Source organism: Mytilus edulis, chromosome 8 (assembly GCF_963676685.1).
Source record: "Mytilus edulis chromosome 8, xbMytEdul2.2, whole genome shotgun sequence".
NCBI lineage: Eukaryota > Metazoa > Mollusca > Bivalvia > Mytilida > Mytilidae > Mytilus > Mytilus edulis.
The window spans coordinates 87,962,794-87,975,423 of NC_092351.1; the positions used below are offsets into that span (position 1 = coordinate 87,962,794).

A 12,630-nucleotide genomic window follows, 5' to 3' on the forward strand; every position below is an offset into this window, starting at 1 on the left:
GTTCATCCGTCACCGGAAAAAACTCGTCAATTATACGCGCCTTTATCACCGTCATTTTTGCGTTTAGGGGCGTCGTCACTTCCTTCCAAAGTTGAGCGAGTGGTTGGAAAACTATAATTCTATATTGTACGAATTATTCGGCAAATTGAATTCTCAAAATTGACAATCAACACTGCTGTCATTAGGGAATTGTCAGTAAGTACCTACAGAGCAACCGTTATTTCTAGGTTATCCTGCACAAAGACGATCACTAAGACGCTTGATGAACGTAAATAGTGCAGGGATACAGGCGAACCCCTCTATCTGGTAAGTGACGTCATAAAGGCGTGCATAATTGACGAGTTTTTGCCGGTGACGGATGAACTCGAAAGTGGTCTATTGGAAGTCAACACGGCTCCTTAGAAAAAATGCATTGCAATGCGTCATAATTATCTGGACTACTAAGTACTTCCATATAACTTCGAAAGCAGACAATAATTTATTTTACTGGATGAGATTGGGCTGACGGATTTTTAATGGATGGTAATTTTTATCTATAGCACAAGTTTACAAGGCAAGATTATTCACCTTTTTCACCCTACAAATCAAATGGTTGCCTCCTTACACCTACACGACCTAAAACATATTCATATGAACATATGGTATCATTCAATTTGTGTGACAACTCTGAGTGTAAGATTGACGGGGAGGGATCCAGAACTTTTCATTTTCTTTTTGGAAAAGGGGGGGGGGGGGGGGTGGATGCTTGCTCCAGTCATGCTTCAGTGATACCCTATATAATCAACAAAAAATTTTACACGAAAAGGGGGGGGGGCTTTCCCCTTAATTAGAAATCTCTATTTTCAGGCATAGGCTCATATAAATTTGCCTGTTGAAGAACTGAAATAAATATGAGATGGCTAATAAGTTTTCAGCTGCTTTACATTAATATACATCATATATACATATATGTGACATACACAATTATATATAGAGCCATTTAAAAAGCTATTTTTTGCAATACTTAAATAATGTAGGATCAAATGTTGATGCGTGTAGTTGAAGTTGTTTAAAGTTAAACATAAGAATGACCATATAGTTTTTAATGTATATATGCTATATATTGAAACTAGGTCATTGTAGGTAAACTGTCATCTATTCCCTTAAATCTTAGTTCACGCCAAGTTTGATTAAAATTAGTCGAGTATATCTACCATGTCTACTCTATTAGGTCTCTAGTTTGGATAGTGTTTAACTTGCAAATTAAAATCATACTACTTCCAAATTTATTTCTTTATTAAAAATATTATGGATGAAATACCAAGTAATTTGGATGAAATGTGGCAAATTTTTTAGGTAAAGTAGTAATTTGATAAAGTTTAAAAAGGTAAAATATTAGTATGTCTGAAGTTGTCAAACTTAATTATAGACCCTTTAAAAATAAAATTATCCTTATTTTGAGTTATAGCTTATAGATTTTTCTATAATGTTGATCAGGGGTGGATCCAGCCATTATTAAACAGGGAGGGGTCCCAACCCAGAGTAAAGGGGGGGGGGTCCAACTACTGTATATGCTCCCATTGAAATGCATTGCTCGGCAAAAGAAAAGGGGTGGTTCAAACCCCTGCCCCCCCCCAGTCCAATTTTACCTCACTGTTCTAGGAAACAAAATAGTCCATTTTTTTCCTGATTTTTTTTAGGGACTCAATTTTTTCTGTTTGATTATAGATTTATGCTGAATTGAAACATATTTATCTGTATATAGATTTAAAAAAAATCTTGCATCTTTTTGGAGATATCAATCCAGGAAAGTGGAAGGATTTCATGTTTACTGGATGTGGTGTGGCCTAGTGAAAACAGCAAACAGAAAGTAGAAAAAAAATGTTTTGACTTCAGGGTTACATAACTTTTTATTCTTCGTGGCATGACCCACTTTTTTCCCGATTAAATCACAATTTCACATTAGTACATACATGATATGAACATGAAAATGTTTTCCTATTTTTTATTTTTTTATTTTCAAAGATCAGCTGTTTAGCATGTAATTTGCCTATGGAGCAGTCAATTACAAGACTGCAACCTAAAGAAAAACACATACTGATGTTTAATAATAGTTTTTACCCTTTTTATGTTTAGGACAAGAAATATAGAAAAATATAAACAGTTAAAATAGAAATGAGCGACAAAACAAGAAAAACAGAATACAACAAGGCCTAAATGGTAAGACCACTTCTATATACTGCACTATCATGTAAATTCAGAAATTATTGATATGTTGATTGCATTTATTATTGTGATTTTTCACAAATGGACAACTTATTGTGATTACAAAAAAAATCTGCATAAAGATCTATATATATATATATATATATATATATATGTTTTTGTTATCAAAATATGAGTTCTTATTTTTGCGATACTCACCCAGTCACATTATTCGCATTACTAAAAACCTCTCGATAATTTCTGAATTACAGTAATAAAAATAATTGCCTTTAAATGATGACATATATAACAAGAGGCTGTCACAACGACAGCAAACCGGATTTATTAACATTTATTTGTGTCCTGGCAATATCACAAGAACCATTACTGATGAATGGTGAAAGTGAAAATCGTCAATATCAAATTTGACTTCCATTTTGTCATCAGTATCAACATATTAAAATTTGAAAAGCTTAGATTGAATGGTTCATGAGTAAATGCAATAACCTGAATGGAAACGCCATTTTACGATCTTTCAAGAACCATAACTCCTGAACGGTAAAAGTCAAAATCGTCATTATTGAACTTGACCTCTATTTTGTCATCAGTAACAACATATTAAAATTTCAAAAGCTTTGGTTGAATGGTTCATGAGAAAATGCACGGACACGACGGGAAAAACCATTTTTCAATCTTTCAAGAACCATAACTCCTGAACGGTAAAAGTCAAAATCGTCATTATTGAACTTGACCTCCATTTTGTCATCAGTAACAGCATATTAAAATTTCGGAAGCTTTGGTAGAACAGTTCATGCATAAATGCACGGACACGACTGGAAACTCCATTTTTCAATCTTTCAAGAACCATAACTCCTGAACGGTAAAAGTCAAATTCGTCATTATTGAACTTGACCTCCATTCTTTCATTAGTAACAACATATTAAAATTTGGGAAGCTTTGGTAGAACAGTTCATGTGTAAATGCACGGACAACTCCATTTTTCAATCTTTCAAGAACCATAACTCCTGAACGGTAAAAGTCAAAATCGCCATTATTGAACTTGACCTTCATTTAGTTGTCAGTAACAACATATTAAAATTTTAAAAGCTTTGGTTGAACGGTTCATGAGTTAATGCACGGACAACATTTGATTGCCGCCCGCCCGCCCGCCCGCCCGCCCGACTGCCCGACCGCCCGCCCGCCCGCCCGCCGTACATCCCCAAATCAATAACCGACATTTTTGTCACAAAAATCCGGTTAAAAATAAGAAGATGTGGTATGGTAAATGAGTGACTTATCCACCAGAGTTCAATGCAGTGAATGCAAGAAATTAAAGGCCAATGATGGGCCGGCCTTCAATAATGAGACAACACTTCCTTTATAGGTCAGCCAATAAAGATCCCAACATGAAAAGATTTAAACAATCCAAAAGAAAAAGTAAAATCACAAAAATACTGAACTTAGAGGAAAATCAATTCGGAAAGTCCATAATCACATGGCAAAATCAAATAACAAAACGCATCAAAAACGAATGGACAAGAACTGTCATATTCCTGACTTGGTACAGGCAATTTCAAATGTAGAAAATGGTGGATTAAACCTGGTTTTATAGCGCTAATCCTTTCACTTTGATGACAGTCTCATCAAATTCCGTTATATTTACATTGTTGCGTTAACTAAACAGACACAATAAATAAAATAGTACAAATATGGGTACATCAGTCATCATCGTATAACAATTTTAAAAGGAACAATTTTACAGAACACAAACACATCTATCTACAAACACATTCATCATGTTCATTGATTTGTGTGTCTGACGTCGGAAAGTTTTATACGTCACATAGATTTGTCGTTCAATGTGCATACAAACAATTTTAAAATTTACATAGGCAATGTTAGCATATAGGGCAAAAAAATTAAAAGTATGTAAGAATAAATTTCAGAAATAGACAGAGATTGAAAGTTGTCCAAAAGTTATATAGAATTTATAAGAATCCACAAATAGATAATTCCACTACGCAATTGAATGATTTTGACGTTTATGGTTCAATGTATTTTGTAATTCATAATAGAAATATACCATAATGACATAAAATGAACAATATCATACTGATGGGATCTTTTAAAGTACAGAGTCACGTTATAAGAACCAAAGAAATACAAAAAGTCGCATATACAAAACACGCCACCAAAAAATGAAAGACAATACAAACACATTGACAAGATGTATAAGTACAGAGCCACGTCAAACGGATATCACATAAAACCATTCAACAGTAAAAGTAATATTAATGATAGTACAAAGACAAATGAAAGAACTATAACACACGTTGTTAAGATGATAAACAACATCAGTACGCAGAATCTATACATCAAGACCATCGTGTATTATTTGTGAAGTTCAACATATTCAAAGTCAATAACAATCAACCTTACCATAATATAGGACAGTGGTTCAAATAATACAACATATGAACATTCTATAACAACTATTGCAAGTGGCTCAACTTTAAATATCACTGCAAGCCACTAAACAACGAATATTAAATCTTGGACACAAAGCACTGAAATAAGAGAACTCATCATGCTCATAAGTAAGAATATCAAATGAAAGTTTCTCAATTTTTTTATTAAAACATGATAAAATAAGCTTATTTATATTACTGTTTTTTTCTCCATTTATAACATATTTTTTTTAATTTTGTGTATTTATAGGTCAGATTTCTTGGTTTTTATGATCATCAACAGGTCCTGCAGGTCTATACTGAAGAGGAAACTTAATTGTTAATACTTCTCTACATAATCATGATAATGTGCTAATTAGATTAATTAATGTGAAATGAACTGCACTGTGTGTTTTTCTGGAAAAAGAAATAGAAAAAATTCTACAAAATTGCTATAAACAAAATGGAGTACATGTACTATCAAAGATGCGCAAGAACACAATTGTGTAAAATGTAACAACCTACATATTCACTGATGGATTATGGAGAAATTAAGAAAAAAATAGTATCTTTGTCATGTTTGTTGTCGAAATAAACACCTGCTTTATCCATTCATGTACATGGCTCCATCATATCAAATATACAGAGAAGATGTTTGAAGAACAAGTTGCAAAAATTTATTCAGCTAATTGAAAGATGATGTCTTATTGATGGAATTATTTATGCACTGAACTGTTATGTAGGGGGTCGAATAATCAGTGGCGGATCCAGGGGGGGGGGTTCCGGGGGTGCGCACCCCCCCTTTATTTTTGCCGATCAATGCATTTGTATCGGGACATATGTTTTGCACCCCTTTGCCCTGGGTTAGCACCCCCCTTTCGAAAATTCCTGCATCCGCCCCTGAATAATTGTACACAGCAGCTGAAACAAACGACAAGTTATATGCAAATGTGAGCACAATATTAATAACATCACAAATGGTATGATATTCATAGTGTTTTGCTTATTATTGTATTGTCTTAAACATGTTATTAACAGTCAGCCTTTTGTTTTTGTCATGTTTGTATGTTTAATACTCACCATGAAAATTTGTATTAAAGTTTTAATTATCTTTTGTATCAATAATTCAGTCTATGAAAAATTATATTTATACTGTTTGTACTGTTATGAAGTTTCCATAGAGGAAAAATAGGGGAAATCATTTCCTTAAGGGAAATTTGATGTTCAGAAATTTCCTTAGAGGAAATTTGAAGAACAATGATTTCCTTAGAGGAAATTTGTTGTCTTGAATTTTCCCTCAAGGAAAAGTGTTTGTCAAAAATTTCCTCACAGGAAAAAGTATTTCCTCCAAGGAAAATTTGAAGCTACAAATTTCCTCACAGGAAAAAGTTTTTCCTCAAAGGAAAATTTGAAGCCGCAAATTTCCTCGAAGGAAAAAGAATTTCCTCAAAGGAAATAGAATTTCCTCTAAGGAAATAGAATTTCCTCAAAGGAAATATTTATGCAGCAATTTCCCTAAGGGAAATCTTTTTCCCTTGAGGAAAAAACAATTTCCCTTGAGGAAAAATCTTTTTCCCTTAGGGAAATTTGATTTCCCTTGAGGAAAACTAATTTTCCTCTGAGGAAATTGTTGAAAAAAGGGGCATAACTTTATCAACAGTGGTGCTAGAGCCAAAAATTTTTAGGACAAATATCAGGGAACCAATACCAACCAAGTTATCAACTTCATTTTGACTTAACTCCAAAAATTTAGGTGACAACTTTTGCACTCAGCGGAATTGCAAACTTGTCCCGGAGACTGTTTAGTGTTAGAAACTAATTAACAAACAAACAAGTATGTGTTCCTAATACACAGATGCCCCATCTGCACTATCATTTTCCATGTTTAATGTGTTTAGTGGTCTGTGAAAATGAGGTAAAATCTCTAAATTTGGCATTAAAATTATAAAGATTATATCATAAAGAACATGTCTACTAAGTTTCTAGTTCTTTGGACCATAAACTTTAATCTGAAGCAGGACAGATGGACTAACGAATGCACAGACCAGAAAACATAATACCCATAAGTGGGCCATTAAAATCATACAATGAATAAATAACAAACCAATAATAAATCTTCAGGTCTGCTAACTCTGGCTTCCTCTACACATTGTTGTAAATAAAAGTGAAATGGTGATCTCCAATAACCTTTGTACTGAAAATTAACATTAGTAATTTCAACATTAGTGTTGTTTCCAATTTATGTTTATCATAAAAGAATATTTGTTTTGAGAAGAATTGACACAATTTTTTTCAAGTCTAGTAAACATCAATTCGGGCTAGTGTTTTTTTTATTCAACTAACCCAATGTTCTTGTGCTTCAATTATTTTTAAGCATAGACTGTCGGGGTGACCCAAGACTCTGAAATGAAGAACCTACTTTGACCTATAATGGTTTACTTCAACAAATTGTGACTTGGATGGGGTGTTGGCTGTTGGTACATATACTCATACCACATCTTCTCATATCTAAGTACGGTAAAGCCTTTACTAAAGGTTTCGTTCATTTTTGAATGCAGTATACATCCTTCTCCTTTGGTTTCTGGTATATATCTCATTAGAAAATTATACCTCATCGCTTGATATATATTTTATTTTATTGATTTTGTATTAACATTGTATCATAGATCAATTTTTTTTTATTCAGTGTATGTTCACTTGTGTTAATAAGTCTTTTGATTGAGTTAAGACATTTCAATTGATATTTTATAGTTGGCTTTCTATGTTGTGATGCTATGCTTTAGTTTTAGATAATGATGAAGGTTTGGTACCATTTAAACATTAAAACCCACTGCAATTGTTTGCACCTGTCTTAATTTTGGAATCTGAAGTTCAGCAGTTGTTGTCTGTTGATGTGGTTCACAAGTGTTTCTCATTTTTATATTGATTAAACAGTTGGTTTTCCACATTTGAGGGTTTAACACTAGTAATTTTTGGGGCCCTTTATAACTTGCTATTTGATGTGAGCCAAGGCTCAGTGTTGAAGACATTACTTTGACCTTTGATGGTTTACTTTTAAAAATTGTGACTTGAATGGAGAGTTGTCTCATTGGCACTCACATCACATCTTCTTAATATATATATTACATTAAAAGAAGTTAGTTAAATACCCTATTAAGGTCAAACTGTTCCCGTACAATTTCTTCTAATCTTTTTTCACTCAGCTGAAAGAAATAAAAATCATTCCATCAAAATTTGGTAGATTTTTTTCTGGACCACAATAATTCATTGATAATAGAAAAAATAAATTGAGAATGAGTTCGCCACTGTAAATATGCATTAGTCCACTTCCACATACAGATGCAGAATTTGCAAAGTTGACCTTTTTGTGATTATAGGCATTGTCTATAAATTTCATTACCTTTGGTTGTGGCAAACAAAAGTTAAAGAACAGAAATGACTGATTAAGCAATTTTTACATTTATAAAGAAGGCATAAATCAAGAATTTTAAAAGAGATGCCACCCAATTTCAAATTATATCTGTGTTTATGAAGTGATAAACATTGGGCCTTAAATAAAATATTGTTTGTTTCCCCAATCCCGACCGACCCTTCACAATTGGTGCTACTCATAAAATTTTATTGTCAAAACTAAGTGAAATATTATTTTATTCATTTTGGATTTTCAGGCTTGCCGGATCGTCCGATAATATTCAGGCTTTTTGGAAAAATAAAATTATTTCCCTACCTACCTATCCACACCTGGCTTGGCAGGGTCGGGATTGGGGAAACAAACAATATTTTAATTTAGGCCTTGTGTATAAGTTTGATAACATTTGGTTGAGGCAAACTTAAGTTGAAGAATTGAAACCAAAAAGTACAGCCAATTTTAAGACTATATACAGGGGTTCAAATTAGCGGTGGTCCAAGGTCCGTGACCTTCCACTATTGCAAGCGGACCTTCGTTTTGGTTACTAGCCACGCCCAACGGACCTTGGATTTGAAAGAAAATAAAAAATAACTTCGCAGACCTTTGTACCAAAATTTCCAAATAAACGATCTCAAAATATATTTTCATCTTTATTATTCATGTGACAGCAATATTCATTTTGTCCAACCGCTACCTTTATACCGAAAATCGGAAACAAGTAATTTGTAAATCCGAGTACAATCGTATCTGACTGACAACATATCAACATTGAAAAACAATAGATGCCATATTTAAACGGAAATGAAGATAACTACAATACTGGATCAGATTCCGGGGCAGATAAGGGTAATTACGGGTTTGCCAAACAAATACAATAAAAAAAAATAATGTCAGGCTGGTGGCAAAACACATCTAAGATTATGAAATATAAGCACTAGAAATTTCCATGTCAACAATTCCAAGGGGTAATTTCTTCTCAATTTTGAGGGGCCTGTAAATAGCTGGAAGTTTCGTACTTTATTTTCAAAAATAGTGCAACTAGATATGATACAATGAAACAAAGTAACACAAGCTCTAGTGGGCTTTTAAAATAGAGCTGAAGGAGTGTGAGCCCTGAGATAATGGTATAATTAGTAATAAATTACCAAACGTTGTTACAATACACATACCAACAGTGACACCCTAACGGCAAATACCAACAAATTAAAATAAGGATAATATAAATTCATAATATACAAGACAATTACATTTATTATTTATTTAACATATTATACAACAGTGACACTGACAATGAAACAAGCATGTATAAAGGAGCATAACTAATGAATAGTAAATGTGTTGTGACCCAATTTCAAACTTGATCGGTGTTTTTTTTGGAAAACCATTCGAATGGGTATAAGTTTTATAACATTTGGTTGCGGCAATTGAAAGTTAAAAGAATGGAAACAAATTTTTGGGTAGTACAGGATGAATGTACAGAAAAGTTCTAACGGAAAGAATTGGTTGCGGCAATTGAAAGTTAAAAGAATGGAAACAAATTTTTGGGTAGTACAGGATGAATGTACAGAAAAGATCTAACGGAAAGGCAACCCATCAACCCCTACACACAAACTAAATTTTAAGCAGCTTCTCAAGATTAAGATTTGGTATAAGTAACAAAACATTACAGCAAAAAAAAAATATGGTTGCCCTTGACAGTTAGAGCCGGGGCTCTAGGGGTAGGGGTTGGTGGAAGGGGACTACTCAAACTTACAATATATGGATGGTTGCATTTCCCTTATAATTTATAATTTATAGCCAAAATGTTTATTTTGTGAATGGGATAAGGATCTTATAAAAGTGCCTCCCTTTGATAACCCCATGGGTTTATTCTGGAACATCCAAAACATAAACATAAACAAGAATGTGTCCATAGTACATGTTTGCCCAATCACACAGTCATATTCTATGTTCAGTGGACCACGAAATTTGGGTATTGAAATTAGAAAGATCATATTAAAAGGAGCATGTGTACTAAGTTTCAAGTTGATTTGACTTCAACCTCATCAAAACTACCTCAACATAAAACTTTAACATGAAGTGGGACGGACGTACAGACCAGAAAACATTATGCCCATAAATGGGACCTAAAACATGGTCCAGGATCAAAGGAAATTTTAATGAAAAGAGCAAACACTGTAAAAGCATAAGAGTATTTTTTACAAAAATGTAGATAGCGAATCTTACTTCAATATCTGAACATGCAAACCCTTAATCAATAGTTCTCAACTTTTGAGTCATTTTGTAGATTTTTTATATGCATAGCTAGTAGTCTGTAACTATTTTTATTTTTTTATTTTATTAATTTCATTTTTACAAAACAGATGGTTTGAGGGACTCTATATCTTACCTTGACTGCAGATCTTACAGGTTCACTTGGCCATAATATTTTAACAGTGGAATAACCAATTTTTTGTGTGGCTTTATCTAGCTTATCCTGAAATTACAAGATGAATAGTAAGACTTTCATACTTATATAAGAAAATAAAATATCTTCTTCTTATATAAGAGATAGTTAGCTATATCTTTTTATGTTACAAGTATCCAACAATAAAATTGAGAATAGAAATGGAGATGGGTCAAAGACACAGCAACAGAACCAAAGATCAGAAAACAGCTTAAAGTAACCAATGGGTCCTCAACACTATATACTAAATACTGCAGCTGGAGTCATTTTTAAGGCAATTCCTAATCAATATTTATACAATCTATATTTAGCAAAGAATGGTGAATTATATGTTCTAGGGTCTACTTATCACCCGGGAGTCCCTGAGATGCTCTAGATTTCCGGTTAGGGTTCGTGTTGCGCTGTCTTCATTATTTTATGTTGTTTTTCGAAGACTGATTATTTTTTGTTATTCATTTTTTTTTCATGTTATCTGTTGGTTCTATTTTGACTTTCAGTTGGAATATTGTTAACTTGGATATATGTGATTGCTTGTTTCGAAGCTGAGACATTTTTACATAACTATGTGGTTACATTTTCAGGGTTCCAAGTGAGCAGGGTTTCCGCTGGCGGTTGCCATTTTCGCAATTTGCGAAAAAATAATAATTGTGGCGATAAAAATTCGTCATTTGCTAAAGAATTTGGCGAAAGAAATATATAGAACGATTTATTTTCCTCCATCTTGTTTATTTACTTTTTTCGAGTTTCTCGGACTTAACCCCGATCAGACAATACTCGGAATTCACCTTGACCTCATTAAGGTTTGGACAGAAAATCAATAATCAGCTGATTGCATTTTATAGCTATCGACAACAAAGGACTATATTAATAAAGGTGTTGATTGAATCGTTTGACAAAATGATATAGTTAAATGGCTTCTGCTAAATGTCATATACAGAATTTATTTACCACTTTGCGACGCACGTGTTTGAAGCAAACTTTTGACGTCTCCCCCGCTTTTACAGATAGTTTAGAAAAGAAAGCTGTTGTTGTGACGAAAAATGTCGAAAAGCAAGAAAAATCTCGGATTTAAAACTTTAATTATCCTTTGACTTAAATATCGGTAATTGATTAGGAAGACGTTTTTAAAGTCGTTTGAGTGACACACGTGTTTCAAGCCTAGTTTTACATCTTAACTTTTTCATTTACGATGGTGAAGACTAAAAGAAAACTGTAGTTATGAAGAAATCTATCCAAAAGGTTGGCTCGAATGAGAGTAGCCCTTCAAAGTAATGACTACACATGAAACAAGGGATCAATTTCATGTGAGGGCTATTCCAGTAAAATTTACCTAGGAGGGGCGGAACGCCGACGATATTTTTTTCCATAGGTGGGGGGTTATCAACATAATTGTATTCTGGAGGGTGGTGGTCCCGATTTAAATTCATTTCTGTTGGTGGGGGGTTTCTGAATGATAGGTTAAACATATTGTTCCCCCTATTATGAAGGAAGATTCTCCTGAAAAGGTCATCCGAATGCAAATAAAGTTGGCAGACCACTAATTTTAAGTGTCCGTTTGTGTTCTTGTCAAACCAGTGATCGGGAAGGACGTGCCCCCTGCGCCTATAGCGCATATTGACAAGAAATGGCGCATACAGTGACAAATGTAAGCGCCCACGTGGCGCACGATACTTTTCACTTCGTTTCGAAACGTTTAGATATCGTCAAATGAATTTCCGATCGTGTTCTGTGCCGCCATGTGTGTGTACACAACTGTGTAATGTTCCTCCAATAATAGGAGCACCTATATATTTTTGGGACGTCTCGGATGTTTACCTATGATAATAGAACCATGCGATTTCACGTCTCGGGTGTTTTCCTATTGTAATAATAAAACCATGCGGTCTAACTGATAACCCGAAAAACGTAATTAACCATCATTCATGATATATATTTTTTTTATAAACAACATTTTAATTTGTAAAATTTGGCTAGTACAGACGAGATTTAGCCCTTATAATAATCTCATTTAGTTTAGCTTGCTATTATTTCGATTGAAGAACCCCAAAGACTTTTTAGGAATATAGTTTTTGTCTCCATAAAAGACGCTTAACTGTCCTTGTCATTTTTGGTCTTTGGCTCATTTTGACATTTTGTAAACATGA

General features: G+C 33.5%; 1 protein-coding gene and 1 long non-coding RNA gene across 2 annotated transcripts in view; one reads left to right on the top strand and one right to left on the bottom strand.

Annotated features, from left to right (window-relative positions):
• LOC139486567 (SWI/SNF-related matrix-associated actin-dependent regulator of chromatin subfamily A member 5-like) overlaps positions 1 to 12,630 on the bottom strand; it is an 83,276-nt gene that overhangs the window by 30,524 nt on the left and 40,122 nt on the right. The window contains exons 21-23 of the mRNA XM_071271491.1: positions 10,430 to 10,516; positions 7,781 to 7,834; positions 6,736 to 6,825 (exon numbers count right to left, since the gene is read on the bottom strand). Coding sequence (XP_071127592.1) covers positions 6,736 to 6,825; positions 7,781 to 7,834; positions 10,430 to 10,516 — 231 coding nt within the window. The remainder of the gene's footprint in view (positions 1 to 6,735; positions 6,826 to 7,780; positions 7,835 to 10,429; positions 10,517 to 12,630) is intronic.
• On the top strand, positions 387 to 5,381 carry LOC139487176 (uncharacterized). Its single transcript, XR_011655781.1, has 3 exons — positions 387 to 522; positions 2,116 to 2,199; positions 4,903 to 5,381. It is a non-coding gene; the product is annotated as an uncharacterized lncRNA (long non-coding RNA).